This window comes from Zootoca vivipara, chromosome 10 (genome assembly GCF_965207765.1).
Source record: "Zootoca vivipara chromosome 10, rZooViv2.hap1.1, whole genome shotgun sequence".
NCBI classification, from domain to species: domain Eukaryota; kingdom Metazoa; phylum Chordata; class Lepidosauria; order Squamata; family Lacertidae; genus Zootoca; species Zootoca vivipara.
Genome location: NC_142593.1, coordinates 45785474 through 45802195, shown reverse-complemented (window position 1 = coordinate 45802195; position 16722 = coordinate 45785474). Strand labels below are relative to the sequence as shown.

Genomic DNA, 16722 nt, shown 5'->3' with positions numbered 1-16722 from the left:
TTCTTGCACAAGTGAAAATCCTTGCACTGATGGAATGAGCTAGTTCCATTCCCAGCCCCCACATATGTCGGCAGAGCATGGATATGCATGCCCCACCCCATTTTGCCATCTTCCCGGTCCAAAAAGACCTGCACATCAGCAATCACACGTCAGTTGGACGTGCCTAAAATGGCCATCGCCTGTATAGCACTGAGCCCAGTGAGCAGAGAGGTCTTGTGTTCTTAGGACTCTTGGTGAGAGAGAAAGGATTGCAGACAGAAACCTGGCCTGCTAAATCCTACATCTTTTTAAGGCATTGGTGGCTCAACCATGCAAGCAAATTGGGCAAGCACTTGGGGTGCCAAAATTCCAGGGGGTGCCTACTTCAGCTGTACCTACATGTCTTAGAGCAGGCATGTCAAACCTGCGACCCTCCAGATGTTTTGGACTACAGTTCCCATCTTCCCCAACCACTGGTCCTGCTAGCTAGGGATCATAGAAGTTGTAGGCCAAAACATCTGGAGGGCCGCAGCCTTGACATGCCTGTCTTAGAGCATGGGTCGGCAAACTAAGGCCTGGGGGCCAGATCTGGCCCATTCGCCTTCTAAATCCGGCCCGCAGACGGTCCGGAAATCAGTGTGTTTTTACATAAGTTGAATGAGCCCCTTTCAAAAAAATGCATCTCTGGGTTATTTGTGGGGCACAGGAATTGGTTCATCCCCCCCCAAAATATATATATATATATTATAGTCTGGTCCTGCTGAAAAAGTTTGCTGACCCCTGTCTTAGGGAGAGCACTGTGCATTTATGCACAGAGGCTGCTTGGCAGCTCATCCGCTGAGCAATCTGCCTCGGATTCCAGGAGATGCGACTGAGATACAGCTGCTCCACACTGGCCACAGTTGCAAAGGAAGGCGATTAGCATTACCAGTGCAAATAAGACAAATAAGATTTGGGTCACCTCTTGATCTTGAATGGGCTTTTGTTATACTACTCAGTGTGTAGTACAGTACGGGAGGGGGGTTTTGCAGCAATTTTTAAAATTTGCTTAAGGCAGTGATGGCCAAACTTTGCCCTCCAGCTGTTTCTGGACTACAACTCCCATCATCCCTAGCTAACAGGACCAGTGGTCAGGGCTGTTCGGCAGTGGAATTTGCTGCCAAGGAGTGCGGTGGAGTCTCCTTCTTTGGAGGTCTTTAAGCAGAGGCTTGACAGCCATCTGTCAGGAATGCTTTGATGGTGTTTCCTGCTTGGCAGGGGGTTGGACTGGATGGCCCTTGTGGTCTCTTCCAACTCTATGATTCTATGATTCTATGATTATATGATAGGAACTGTAGTCCCAAAACAGCTGGAGGGCCAAGTCTGGCCATCACTGGCTTAGGGTAACAAAAAGCTGTGGGTTAGCCCTGCTTTAAGGCAGCAGCTGATGTGATTCTGAGAGAATACACAGAGCGTGACCGTGTTCAACACCAACCCAAACAGAGGCATGTTTGTAAAATAGCATATAAATAAAGTAGCTGAGACCTCTGCTACATAGAAACTCAAGAACTGGGAATAATGACTTTGGCATTTGGACTGTTGATAACAGTTTTAGGTTCACACTTTTTGTTTTTTTCACACAATAACGAGAAACATTCCCTGAGAGCTGAGGTGGAATGTACAGTATCGTTTCCAGATTTTGCTGCAAACGGTGGCCTATAAAAATTGATGTTTCAAAATAACAGCTCTTAACATATTCTGATGAAGTTGTTGGGCTTGCATTTTGTTTTAAGGAGTTTTTAAAACATTTTTTTTAGTTGTATGCCTCAGATTGTTTGAACTTTTATAATTTAGATTAGAAGGTATTTAACCCAAAAGCAAGCAAATTATAGAGAATTTAGCTTAGTGCTACAAGAGGAGAAAATGACATGGCTTGATTTGTCTATTTCCTGAATATTGATTTACAGCAGGGACGAGGAGCCTATGGCTCTCCATATGTTGTTGAACAGCAGCTCCCATCACCCCTGACCAGTGGCCATGCTGGCTGGGGTTGGTGGGAGTTGTAGTTCACATCTGGAGAGCCACAGGTTCCCCCATCCCAGATTTGCTACATCAGTCGGTTCGTTTGCTAGTTCCTTTTTTTGGGGGGGGGGAGTGGAAGAGACCACAAGGTGTTTTATCCGCTATCTCAGTTTGTACATCAGTAAAAGGACCAGCACATCCCACATGTCCCTCTCAGTCCTGTGAGAGAGGTTCAGATGAGAGGCAATGAGCTGCTTGGCTGAGTGGGACTTTGAGTCCAGTACTCTTAACTAGGGACCCAGGTGGCGCTGTGGGTTAAAAACCACAGAGTCTAGGGCTTGCTGATCAGAAGGTTGGCGGTTCGAATCCCTGCAACGGGGTGAGCTCCCGTTGCTCGGTCCCAGCTCCTGCCTACCTAGCAGTTCGAAAGCACATCAAAGTGCAAGTAGATAAATAGGGACCGCTCCGGCGAGAAGGTAAACAGCGTTTCCGTGTGCTGCTCTGGTTCGCCAGAAGCAGTTTAGTCATGCTGGCCACATGACCCGGAAGCTGTCTGCGGACAAACGCCGGCTCCCTCGGCCTATAGAGCAAGATGAGCGCCGCAACCCCAGAGTCGGACATGACTGGACCTGATGGTCAAGGGCCCCTTTACCTTTACCTTTACTCTTAACTAATACACTACACCGGTTGTCAGTATGATGAGTAAAGCTATGTATGATTTTATATACGATGTGATATTATATGATGACATCTGAGGTTTTTTATATTGTAAACTTTTTCCAAAATAATCTTTTGAAAATAGTGGTGTCCTAGAACCGATGATTAAGGATCTTTCCAGAGAAGTAATTGTTTTTGCTATAAAATGAATTATTTCTGAATGCTCATATATTCTAGTTACTCATCAAACTACAGTAGCAGAAACAAAACTCTTTCCTTGTGTAACTATGCCTTCATGTGCCCCCCTTTTGCTAAATATAACAAAGCAGAAAAATTGGGAAGCATTTCCCCCCCACCATGTAGCTACTACAATGAAGCTTGCTTTTCAGCAGATGTTGATTCTAGGCAGAGAGGTGGAAGGACAGAGTGTTTTCCAGCTGTCTTTTATTTAACATATGACTTGTAGTGATGCTACGCAGACTGAAACCAGATACACTCACGGAAGAACTCTTTCTAGAAGCAAGTTATTCTTTCCCTTAGATACAGAGTTAAATGTATGGTATCCATGTATGTATAGCCCATGTATGCTTAAATGCAGCATGGACATAGGCTCATGACATTAGGTCCTTAATTCGCCAAGGCTGGCAGACACAGGAGCCAGGTCCTTGGACCAGCAGGAAGGAAGGAAGAATGTGAAACACTGGTTGGAGAACTGAGCTGTAGGTGAAGCCAGGAGTGGGGAACCTCACTAATGTGGCCGTCCAGACTTCTCTACCTGGCTCTTGGAACTCTTTCAAGGCCACACCCCCTCTTCCCAGGCCACACCCCTTACTGGCATGCCTTTCCATCTTCCTTGAGTGTTTTGGCCTGGCTAGAATATGTCCTTGAACTCTGCTAATGCCTCTCACTGGTCTGGATGGAGGCCAGAGAAGCGAAGAGAAGTGACCGACTCTGGGGTTGCGCGCTCATCTCGCATTATTGGCCGAGGGAGCCAGCGTATAGCTTCCAGGTCATGTGGCCAGCATGACAAAGCCGCTTCTGGCAAACCAGAGCAGCACATGGAAACGCCGTTTACCTTCCCGCTGTAGCGGTTCCTATTTATCTCCTTGCATTTTGACATGCTTTCGAACTGCTCGGTTGGCAGGAGCTGGGACCAAGCAACAGGAGCTCACCCCGTCACAGGGATTTGAACCGCTGACCTTCTGATCAGCAAGCCCTAGGCTCAGTGGTTTAACCACAGCGCCACCTGGGTCGCTGTGTAGAAAGTAATTTACTGTAAAAGGTAAAAATTACATTCATCGCTCCACCTATTTCTGCCTGTGGCCCCACCCACCACTGGCATGTGGCCTTCAGAAGATTGCCCCACCCTGCCTTAAGCCTAAGGGAGGCCTCCTCATAAACAGCAAGCCAGCCGAACTCATAAAGGGAGCAGAAATAATTGTATTTTGCTGCCAAGTAGAAATGAGAATCTAACCACTTCTTCACTCTCTGGATTTTGATTCAGTGGAGCAGATTCTCCTCATCACTGGATAGGACGTGGAAGGCAATGGACTTGCCAAATTTGCTGCATGTAGTATGTGGTAAGCTAATCTGAACTTGCCCAGTGGCGCAATGCTCATGAGAAGCATTTTATATCAAGTATTTAAACCACAGTATATCATAGGACTGGATTTCCATAATAATGGCCAAGCAAAAGGTTAAACTGGGGATTAAAAGCATAATTTAGAGATGGAATGGTGAGAACTTGCTACTTTTATGTGTGCAAATATTTTTCATGTAGAGTGCAAAAATAAAGGAAGGCCAGTTGAACACTTTCCAGAAACTCTATTTTTTTAAAATGATATTTATTGTTTCATGTTGGCCAATTAGCATTAGCATTTTTTTGAGATATAGACATTTTACAAGACATCCAAATATTTTACATAGGATTTCATTTTTAAAAAACTGCACAGATGATATTTCACATGGCTGCTTGGAGAACATTTTCCCAGAAAATAGTTTTGCCTGCTTAACTATCAATAGTCAGCCTATATATATATATGAATTTGCAAATATTGCAAAATGATGGCCTTTTTGAGGCAGTAATATATTTTCTCTTGTCTCTTTTACAGATAACTTGCTTCTCAGCTGGTGATTTTCTATATCAGGGTAGTCAACATGGCGTTCTCCATGTGTTCCTTGACTACAATTCCCATCATCCCTGACTATTGACCATTCTAGCAGAGTGCGATGGGAGTTGTAGTCAAGCAACATATTGAGGGCACCACATTGACTACCTCTGCTCTGTACCTTCACTTATTTTTTTTATCCCATTTGATACGTTTGCTAGAATACGTTTGTGTTAATCTAAGTCACGAAGAGTCGGACACGACTAAACGACTAAACAACAACAACAAAGTTATGTCATACAAAATGTTACGTGAGTTTCCCTTTTTCCTGTTTGCATTTCACATTAAACCATAGTTAATAAACTGGTTTAATGTGATTGCTATGAACCATTGTTTCCCAAACTTAGAATAAATGTGAACCCCTTTTGAGAATTTAATCTTACCAGCGTATCCCTTCTCAGTTGAATATAATTTGGGGGTAAATAATACTGTTTTATCTAGACAAGAACAAATTCTGCCCTCTAGCCTTTGAAACCTTTTCACATACCCAGGGGTACACGTACCACGCTTTGGGAATCACTGCTGTGAACACTAAACTATGGCTTCATATGAATGCTGGTGCATGCTGGTCAACCTCTCAGGCACTTCACTTCTCCTCTGCTGCTCTGCTGGGAAACAAGCCACAGTCAGGCCCAGCATTTGGAGAGAAACTAGCCAGGAGACTGGATTTGGACAGAATGCTAAGCCAGACCATGGCCTGTTCCTGGCAACTGCAGGAGTAGGGGGGCAGCGAAGCACTCACAACCTCGGCAGCTGCATTTTCACATTAAAACAGGAGTGCAGAACCTTTTCAACCTGGTGGGCTGGGATCTGGATGCCTCACCCCTGGCAGACCACTTCAGCTGATGGGCAGATCACACGAGCCATTTCCCCCTTTGCATTGCAGCTTGCATTCAAGCTGCTCTGGAAAAAGAAAGGATCCCTGCTGATTCTAGTGTGGCTTAGAGTCACCATCAGACAGCTGGTTGGCCCTGTCCTCAAGCTCTGCTTTTGGCAGGTATGGACTACACTGCAGTTCCTGCTAGGATTGGGAACTTCCAAGAGATACCAATCCAATGGGACCTGCATTTGATACAAAATTTAAATACAGTGGTACCTTGCTTTATGAACTTAATCCGTTCTGGAAGTCCATTCTTAAACCAAAACCATTCTTAAACCGAGGCATGCTTTCCCTAAGGAGGCCTCCCACTGCTGGTGCCCTTCCACCGTTCGGATTCTGTTCTTAAACCAAGGTAAAGTTCTCATTTCCGGTTTTGCAGAGTTTGTAAACCAAATCGTTCTCAAACTGGACTGTTCTTAAACCAAGGTACCGCTGTAGTGCCAGAAACAAGCTCTGCAATGGGGAACACGTGTTTAGGCTCCCAATTATTCCTTTGCAGCATCACCCATTATACAATGATAACTAATAACAATCATTCATTTTAATTTATCGTATTTCTATCCCACACAGTGCAGCCTATATGGGCCTGTCTCAAGTTCTCCCAGCAGCATATGAGATAATTTGGGCTTCCATGTGGTCAAGATGTTAAACCATGGTTTGTTGTTAACTGAAAGTTGTGACTTATTCCAAAGCTGTTAACCATGGTTTTCCAGTTTAGATGAGATGGGAAACTACAGTTAATGCAAGACTTTTTAAGTTTGCTTGCTCCCACTGCGAAGAAAGCATCTGCAGCCAAAAAACTTAACACGAATAAGCCAAGCTATGATCATCTTAACTCTCTTAATAACTCAATTTAAGTGTTTGGGATTATTCTTAAATAAAAATTCAGAGACCTTTCTAAATGAGAAGTCTAGTAAAAATGAGTTTGTAAATGAATAGTTCACCTTTTAATTAGTAGGAGACTTATTGTTTGAAATATATTTTAGTACTGCTTAGGAGAACATAATTTTTCAAGACAAAGGAAGTATTCCCCAAGTTGCATACTGCTGAAGCCAAATGGCATTCAAACTCAAAAGTATTTGTTCTAAATCTTTAACCCAGGCTTTTTGGCAGGTCTTGGTTTGGCATGTGAATTTTCCCCATCTTTTGCTGCTTTCAAGATACATCCAAAAAGACAGATGATATATTTTGTCATCTTAAATCTTATAAACCTGGTGTAGGAAGGATGAGAATGCTGTCTCTTGATTTTTTAAAAAAGTGTTTTTGTATCTAGTCATGCATACTCGCCTTTAACTCACATAAAAGGGAGTGATATCCGGGTATTAATATCACTCGGTTGCATTACTTTTTTCTGGACTGGAAAGCTAAATAATTGGAAATGTTACAACTTCTTCCCACACCAAATATATTTAAAAGTACATAAAAGGTGTGGGACAAGTATTGATGGACGTCAGCTGTAGCTCTGCTCACCCGTCTCACCCAAGATTTTTACATTGCTCGGCTGTTTTTTTTAATCCAGCATGTGCAATAAAGGGCATTTGATGTTCTGAAGGAACCAGGTGTGTAGTGTCTAAAAGTAGCAAAGCTTTTTAATATTTTATTTTCTTCACAAACAGGTTCATACCAAGTTCCACTGCAGGCAGGCACATGCTCCAGGCAGTGACACTTCATGCTTGACATTTTCCTATGATGGCACAGTTCTTGCCAGTCGGGGAGGTAAGTGACCGTATTTCCTTCCATGTGTGCTGCTGAATACAAATGAGGCTAAAGTTTGTGCTCAACTCATGCAGCAGAACTTGGTGCTACTTGCAGATTTTGGTGGGATCTTGTTCACCATTTCTCATTCATTTGTCTTTTCCCCCTGGGCCCGGTCCTCACAACTATAAGAGGGAGAGCACAAAGCCGGTACTCCATCTCCTCAATCTTATCACTGTTTGCATGCTAAGAAAGGGCAGGTAACCGTGCAGAAACAGCAAAGTGGTGGTGGAGGAGGTCCAGGGGTCATCAGTGAGTCCTTTACAGTTGTGTGGCCCTTAACAGGTACCAAAGCAAGCTGATGTTGGTCCTGGCAGAACTACATGTTACCAGAAACACAGGGTACAACCAAAACAAAAGACCCATGTTAAATTCCTCCTTCCCCACGCTTGTAAGTACTTGAACTTGAAATTCATGTCCAGATGTCATTATGATGAACCTTTTCCCAGCAGCACTGGTGTAGTCTGGTGTCAGGATGTGAGCAAAGTTTAACTAGAGTGGTACCTCGGGTTAAGAACTTAATTCGTTCTGGAGGTCCGTTCTTAACCTGAAACTGTTCTTAACCTGAGGTACCACTTTAGCTAATGGGGCCTCCCGCTGCCGCTGAGCCGCCGCCGCGCGATTTCTGTTCTCATCCTGAAGCAAAGTTCTTATTCTGGGTTAGCGGAGTCTGTAACCTGAAGCGTCTGTAACCTGAAGTGCCTGTAACCCGAGGTACCACTGTATTTGTTACGGACTGAGGTATGGCAGACTACTCCAAGCTGCCATTTTCAGCAGCAACCCCATGTTTCTGATTACACACACTTCAGTGCTCATAATTCATCTTGAAGATAGTGTGTGCCGAATTAAGTTACTTTCGCGGACATCCTGTCAAATTTTGCATTAATAGTTTCTAAAGAATTGTGACTGTTTTATTTCACCTCTGTTGATTCCCGCCCCCCTCCAAACCCCCATGGTGCGATCGTCAACCATCCCCAGAATGTCATAGGTAGCCAGGTGGCTGTTCATAAATAAATTAGGATCTAACCCAGATGTTATGCTTTGATCTAAAATCATTTTGAAATTGGGTGTTTAGTGAGCAAGTTCCAAAGCTGCTTTAAAAAGCACGGTGTCTCAGATAGGTAAGCGTAATTGTAGTCATATTTAATATGTACTAAAGAGAGAGAGAGAGAGAGAGAGCATTTGTGCTTTTTGTAATGTAAGTATTGCTCTGGACCCTTACCAGCAAAAGCAGATGTGTATTCAGCAGTCAGTCTTAGATTAGTGCACCTGCCCAAATGCAAGGGATCAAAGAGGAGATCATGTTTGGGGGAATAGGAACTTGCAGTGAAACCCTGATTATATTCCTTGGTCTGCGATGCAGTTTGCCTGTCGAATATGAGAGAACTGAGACAGGGCTCAGCTGCAGACACAAGGGAGAAGGAACAACAGAAGAATTGCTTATGAATGTTCCCAGTTTCATTACCATTGAGAGTAAGCTTGTAACTTGACAGAAATGCAAGAAAGTGATGTTTAAAGATCCACTTCTGACCCTGAAAATAGGTCTTAGAAAGCATCTTTGGATATGTTTTTTTTGCAGCACAGTAATAAAAGTAATGAATGAGTAGCTTGATCATAAAAAAGCGAGGCTGGATTAATTGTGAGGTGTCCTGTCTTCCTGCTGACATGATAGAAATTCACAAAGTTTACACGTCTTGTCGCTTTACATTAAAAGTAAGATGATGTATCATGGCCATAGCCCTGGCTGGTAGTTTTTACTGTTTATTAATTTAGAGCGTTTGCATCCCACTCTTCTGCCAAAATGGCTCCCGGAGTGGTTTACACGCGATCAACAAAATATACAGTTTGATGTGATGCAGAACAAAGAAGCTTTTCCTAACATATTTGTTAAATGTTAGTAACAGCCGTCCCGTAAGTCCTCCAGAGAGATGATTGTGTCAAGGTTTAGTCCGCCAAGGCCAAAGAAGCCTTGATTGCAGTTTGTTACTCTGAGGAGCATATTTGAACAGTTGCCAGATAGGCTGTTGTGCTGCAAACATTTTTTTAAAGCTGAATTACTTAGCTTTTATGTTGCAATGTGGGATGCAGTTAGAAATCGTAACCCGAATTGCTATTAGGATTGTATCCGAAGACATAAGTTAACATGTTGTTATTCTGTCATACTCAGATAGTGGCCCAAACTCTGAGGGCACTGTAGGGCCTCCGCTAGCAAGAAATCCTAACCTGAGCAATGACTCAGCTGTCCTGGATTTAGGATTGCTACTGATTGAGATAGAGTCCCACTCGACAATTATGTGCTCTTAATAGCTGTGTCCTCAACATATTCTTGGGAAACCCCCAAAAGTGACACTTTTTTGTCTGGAGTCAAGAGAATAAAGGTAAATGACCCCTGGGTGGTTAAGTCCAGTCAAAGGCAACTATGGGGTTGCAGCGCTCATCTTGCTTTCAGGCCGAGGGAGCCAGTGTTTGTCCACAGACAGTTTTCCAGGTCATGTGGCCAGCATGACTAAACTGCTACTGGTGCATGGAGGACCGTGACAAGTGCCAGAGCGCACGGAAACACCGTTTATCTTCCTGCCGCAGCGGTATCTATTTCCTAGCACTGTTGTGCTTTTGAACTGCCAGGCTGGCAGGAGCTGGGACAGAGCAACGGGAGCTCACCCCATAGCAGTGATTCAAACCGCCGACCTTCTGATCAGCAAGCCCAAGAGGCTCAGTGGTTTAGACTACAGTGCCACCTGCGTCCCAGTCAAGTGAATAGGTCTTAAAATATATGTCTCAGGTGTCCAAGGTCAGGGTAAAAGGTTGTGCCTGCAGCCTATGACATAATGAAGGAGCAGAAAGAATTCAACAGCTTAGGGCCACCACAGAGAATGCCCACCCTTGGGTCAAATCCAGTTCAACTTCCGAAAGGGACCCCCCCCCCGGCTAATATTAATATCTGAAGTGGCCTTTCAGATATTTAAGGCTTAATTCATTTAGCTTTTTAAAAAGCTATTGTTTCTATATGCCTCCTGAAAATACAATAAGTTCACCAGCAATTCAAAATTTCTCTGTACTCCTGTGAGAGATCCTGTCAGTCTTCCATTGTGTCATTAGCCAGGGGACCTCAGAATTAACGGCATTGAAGAACTGCCCAGCAGAATAGAGAATTTGGAGAGGGTCTGTGACTTGGTTCAGACATAATGGGAAACCATGGTTTTCCCATTATAAGTAAAAATTCTAGGCTCACATGATTCTCTTCCCCTTTTTTCTTCTGTGCCTGCTAGGAGGAGTTTGAAAGCTTCTGCTTTCATTTTTAAACTAATTACAGTCTTTGAGATGTCTGAAGTCAAAACTGCAGGTTCTTTAAGAACAAACCAGGCTCTGAAATTATGGTTTGAACCTGGTATTTTTCTCATCAACCATTGTTTAAACAAACCACCAGGAAATCTTTAAATCTTTCACTTTAAATTTAATTTTAAAGTGAAAGCATACATATTCGGTCCCCTAACCATAGATACGAAAGAGGAGGGGCAGGGAAGTTCTAGAACCCACAGCTCTATATTGCTTGAGCTTGCAACAGGAAGCTGTGGTTTCCCAGTATGCCTGGACTGACACATAACCCAGTGTGGATAGTAAGAAATCAGCAATACTTTTTGCTGAAAAGAATTCAAAACTCCAACTTCCTCGCTTGCCTTGAACAAATAAATGTCTGTTGTTTGGCAATTTTTGATAAATTGATTTTTTAAAAGGTTGTTTTTCCTTTTATTGATCTCTCTCTCTCTCTCTTTGCAGAGGGTAGAGAGAAATAAAGAACACCATTCCTCTAAAAGTTTGGGAGAAAACCATTAGAAAGATTGGTGGGGCAGTCTACATTGCTATAATACTACATTGGCCTTTGTAGTATTATAGCAAAGAAACAGAGTGTTTTTCTTCATCATTGCTTATTAAGTCTGCATTTTATATTTCATAGGTGATGATACTTTAAAAACGTGGGACATCAGGAAGTTTAAAACACCTCTGAATTCAGTTGTTGGTCTACCTAGCTTCTTCCCAATGTAAGTACCTTTTTGATTTAAGATACAAGGAATTACATGCTGGTGTCAGTGAAGATTGATTCAGTGAAGTACAGCTTCTTGTTGAACCAGTCTTGTTGAATAGATTCTACTCAATGTGTGCCCAGCTCACCAAAAAAAACTTGAGTAGGAAGTTGTGATGTGACCACATTTTGAACCATCACAAGGCTTGTCCAGTTAGGAAGGACAGCTCATGTTGACAGGTTTATTTTTTTAATTTTTTTAAAGTAATTGTTATTACATTTTCCAAATAAACAAAAAACAGCAACAACAACAAAAAGAAAAACTAATTACATTCCATCTTAAATTCACCATCTCAGTTCTTTTCGCTCTGCCAAGCTGTGACTTCCCTCCCTCCCGTCATTCGGCTTTATTTCTCATGTTGACAGGTTTAAAAGGGGGCACTACTACTTAGAATGTCTGACATTTTTCTAGACCTCCGACTGATGGTACCCAGAAATGTTAAGGCCTTTGATTTCCCCCTTGCTCTTATTCCTAATACTGATGTCACATTCTATTAATTGTTTGTGCCTTGAGATAGTGGACTTCTCCTTCCTCTCCCCCCTTCCCAATGTCCCCTTAATGTACCCTAGAAATTAGAAATCACTCCAGAGAATCTGTCCTACTGAGCAGATTTTGCTCCTCTTGCTGATATTCTCCTCTTAATTTATTAAGTTCTACTGTAGTGGTATGTCATGGAATTTGCTCCCTCGAAACCCTAGGTTTGGTGGGGTTGGGATACATTTGTCCATGTAAAAGTGCATGGTATTATTAAAAAAGGTAGCAGGATTGACATAAACACAAGCAGTAAGAAATTTAAAGGATTTTTAAATGATAAATTTGTAAAAAAAAACCATGAACTTGAATATGCAGTATAAATACGATAGAAAAATAAGAAACCACAGAAAGGAAGGGAGGGAAGCAGTGTAAAACATTCTGTGTTTTGTGTAGATTTATATTCATTGCTAAAGGTTGTAAAATGGGAAAACTAAAATATATGTATGTGTGCATGATACAGTGGTACCTTGGTTCTCAAACTTAATCCGTTCCAGAAGTCCATTCCAAAACCAAAGCATTCCAAAACCAAGGCGCACCTTCCCATAGAAAATAATGCAAAATGGATTAATCCGTTCCAGACTTTTAAAAACAACCCCTAAAACAGCAATTTAACATGAATTTTACTATCTAACGAGAACAGTGATCCATAAAATGAAAGCAATAAACAATGTACTGCAGTCACAAATCAATCAATCAGGAGCTGAATGGGTTCCACACAGTCACAAAAACAAAACAAAAAAGCTGCAAAAACACAAAATAAATAGCAAAAACAGACAGACCTCAGTGTAACACTCAAAATGGAAGTGTAACACTCAAAATGGTAGTATGGCACTCAAAACGGAGCACGTTTGGTTTCTGAAAAAGTTCACAAACCAGAATACTTATTGCTGGGTTTGCAGGGTTTGGGTTCCAAGTGGTTTGAGTACCAAGGCGTTTGAGAACCAAGGTACCACTGTATTAGGTCCAGTGTAGACCCACCTCTCACTCCTTCCAAAGCTGACCTGCAAGTTAAGAAACAGCTTCATGAGTCTGCCCTCTCCTTTTCCCTTGTTGATCTTAACTATGGTTTGCCATTGAACTTGCATCCTGGGTTCAAAATCTGTGCTACATCTGTGCTACATCTTTAAAGCCAACTAGACAAGGGAATTGACATTGGGAGAGGAAGACTGGCTTCCAGCTTGCATTTTTCAGGAAGTCAGAATTACATCTCCACAGTACGCTAGGGTTACTGTGCTAGAGCTCTTTAAGCTTGTAATGCAAATTGATTTTCACATGCTGTTTTTGCTCCCTGCTTTTACTCATGTACAGCACTTATCTCAAAGTATGAGATTAATTTTGAAGAATGTAAAAAGAAAGCACTATTTAGTCTTGAGAGTGGACTTTGACATTTCGGAACATTTGTTTCTTGCTTTGAAAGAATAGAAGGGAAACAATATTGAAAAATAGTCCTGTTTACAAGTTCACATTGTTATGTAAAATGGATGAGTATGATGTTGAAAATGGATATTTTGACCTACTTATTTACTAAATAATGATAGCCAGATTTTGAAACTGATTGTTGTAGTACGCTAGACCTTACCCCCTTTCCAGTACTGAAATCTTTTCGAGACGTCTCATTTTGTTGGTTTTGCCAATTTTGCATATTGGAACACAGCTGTGATTTTAGTTGTCATACATAATTAAGGGTTTAACACAGAGCTTGACATAATACATAAATAAGATTTCAAGGAAACCAATTCATCTGTTCTATACTTTATTTTCAACAGGACCGACTGCTGTTTCAGCCCAGATGATAAACTACTTGTTACTGGTACTTCTGTTAAGAAAGGAGTTGGAAATGGAAAACTTCTCTTTTTTGAGCGTGAGACATTCAAGAAAGTGTATGAGATAGATGTCACAGATGCGGTAAGCCAGAGTTCAGTGTATTACTTGATTTGTTGCTTTTATTCATACATGAAAAAGGATTATGTTGTCACTTTGGTATGTATAATTCTAATTAATGTAGTTTTTAGCATATAGGCATATAATTAAATGCATGGTTGAGATTCTGTAAGGTCAGGATACCCTAGAGTATACCATGGTAGTTTTGGTAACTGCATAGTCTCTTACAATAAAAAAAAAAATAACAGTAATAAATGATTTCAGTAAGATAAGCAGCAGGCACAGTACCTGAGTCTTATCTTGCTCTTTTATAAACTAGATCACATTTAGCAAGCATATATGTGAGTTTGGGTGCGTAAGTACAGTTACTCAAAATTCAGCATTTTACATTTATTCTTGTTCTGCTTGTCTCACACTGCACCGTAGGATTGTATAAGTGCAGAATTGTATATCATACTGCATTTGCAATATTTTCTCAAACTGTCCCTCTTTGCTGGTGCCTTTGAGCAGAGGGGCAACTGATTAAATAAATAAGTTAAGAAAGCCAAGTTGTGCTTGGATGATGATAATTGTGATGCTTATAAATCTTAGCTTTATATAAAGAGATTAAGGAATATCCTAGATTTGAATTACAGAACAGTACCTTTAGCAGTTGGTATGAACAATTTCTAAACCCCATGCTCATGCCTACCTCCATAATCAGATCGGTTAGTGACATGAGGAGTTTTCCCCCACCCTTGCCTACCAATATATGTTGCTTGATTCACTGGACTAAGTATTTTGTAGACACCTTAATACCACGTACCTTGTTTCCCCTCTTCTTCACTTGTGATAATTGTTGAATTTGTATTCTTGGGGATCTCTACCTGGGAACCAAGGGACTTGCTGGGGGTAGCTAGAAGGTTGAATTCTATACCTATCCAGTATCTTTCAGTCATGTAATTTGATTTTTATATGATGTACCGTATATATTTAGAATGAGACACGGGTGGCGCTGTGGTCTAAACCATTGAGCCGGCTTGCCGATCAAATGGTTGGCGGTTTGAATCCCCGCAACAGGGTGAGCTCCCGTTGTTTGGTCCCAGCTCCTGCCAACCTAGCAGTTCAAAAGCACATCAAAGTGCAAGTAGCTAAATAGGTACCACTCTGGTGGGAAGGTATACGGCGTTTCCGTGCGCTGCTCTGGTTCGCCAGAAGCGGCTTAGTCATGCTGGCCACATGACCCGGAAGCTATACGCCAGCTCCCTCGGCCAATAATACGAGATGAGCGCCGCAACCCCAGAGTCATCCGCGACTGCACCTAACGGTCAGGGGTCCCTTTACCTTTACGCTTTTTATATATTTAGAAAAAACAAACAAAATGCAAACGTTCCTTACTAGCCAAGGACCATACATCGCTCTTCAGGCTTCCACAAGTAATCTTAATGACTTAAGTAGAATTAAGATTTAGTGCGAGAGTGGAAGGGCAGGAGAATGCCAATGAACTGTGCATTTAATCTATGAGCAAAATAGCAGGGCTTATTGAATTAAATGATAAACCATCCTAATGGGTTCAGCACATGAAATGGGATGCAAGAGAACATTATTGTGTCAATTTCAAACATTATAGGAAATACAATTTGAACAGCTGTTTAGTTTTACCCTATCAGACTGGGGAGAAGCGGGGGGGGGGGCGGTCCAGACAATATAGATAATTTTTAAATGCTCAAAGGCAGTAAACTTAATCTTTAAAACTGCTTGGTAAATAGCCAGTAGATTTTGGCCTGCAAATGAACCTGATGTTTAATGGAAGCTTAATGGCTACTTTAAATGCTTGACCAAAGTGATGTCTAGCATTCCTTTCTGTCATACCAAGCAAGCCTTCGTTCACCTCTTTTCTTTTTTAAAGTTTTTTTGGGGGGGGAGGGAAGAGTACATTATTATTCCAGGCCTTTTGTTGTTTTCTTTGTATGGGCTAGCTTGAGTGCTTGCAGGCCTATCCAGAAGGCACGTTGCCAGTGCAGTCTATTCTGAAGTGAATAAGGCATGAACAAAGCTCAGCCAAACCATGGCATATTATGAATGAGCAAACATGCAGACTTCCATAGAGAAGATGACAGCCGGTTTGCTGCTCCTCTGCTCCTGTTGCTGCTGTGCGCTAAACCATGGCTTGACTTCACAGTCTGTCTGAGCTCGGGTTCATGGTCTTCCTCACTCCAGACCAGGCATCCCCAAACTGCGGCCCTCCAGATGTTTTGGCCTACAACTCCCATCATCCCTAGCTAACAGGACCAGTGGTCAGGGAAGATGGGAATTGTAGTCCAAAACATCTGGAGGGCCGAAGTTTGGGGATGCCTGCTCCAGACAAACTGTGAGCTAACCAATGTTTGTTCTATGACTTACCATATCTTTAGCTTGGACATCATCGCCATTGCATGACTATTTTTGCGATTTTCGCGCTATGTGCAGACCGCGTGCGCCGCTTCTGCGCACGCGGCGAAAACACTTCCGGGTTTGCGCAGTTCGTAACCCGAACTGTTCGCAAACCGAGGTGTTCGTAACCCGAGGTACGACTGTACTTGTGGCAAAAACCTGGTAAGCAGCCTTATATGAAGTCATGCCGCTGATAATAAGCTTTTATAGAGAATATTCTCATCTGTACCAAATAAGGTAACATTTGTTTCATAGCTCTTTTATTAGCTCGAAATACTTACAGGCCAGGGCTCAGCCTCAGTTTTGAAGACAGTTTGCAATGTAAAACCCCATACAAAATGTTGTCTCCTAAAACCAGAGTAATAAAAGCAGC

At 42.1% G+C, this 16722-nt stretch overlaps 1 protein-coding gene across 1 annotated transcript in view; it reads left to right on the top strand.

Annotated features, from left to right (window-relative positions):
• The window catches only part of WDR70 (WD repeat domain 70), a 113957-nt gene that overhangs the window by 74835 nt on the left and 22400 nt on the right, over nt 1-16722 (top strand). Inside the window, exons 11-13 of the mRNA XM_035100358.3 lie at nt 7302-7401; nt 11396-11480; nt 13823-13961. Coding sequence (XP_034956249.3) covers nt 7302-7401; nt 11396-11480; nt 13823-13961 — 324 coding nt within the window. The remainder of the gene's footprint in view (nt 1-7301; nt 7402-11395; nt 11481-13822; nt 13962-16722) is intronic.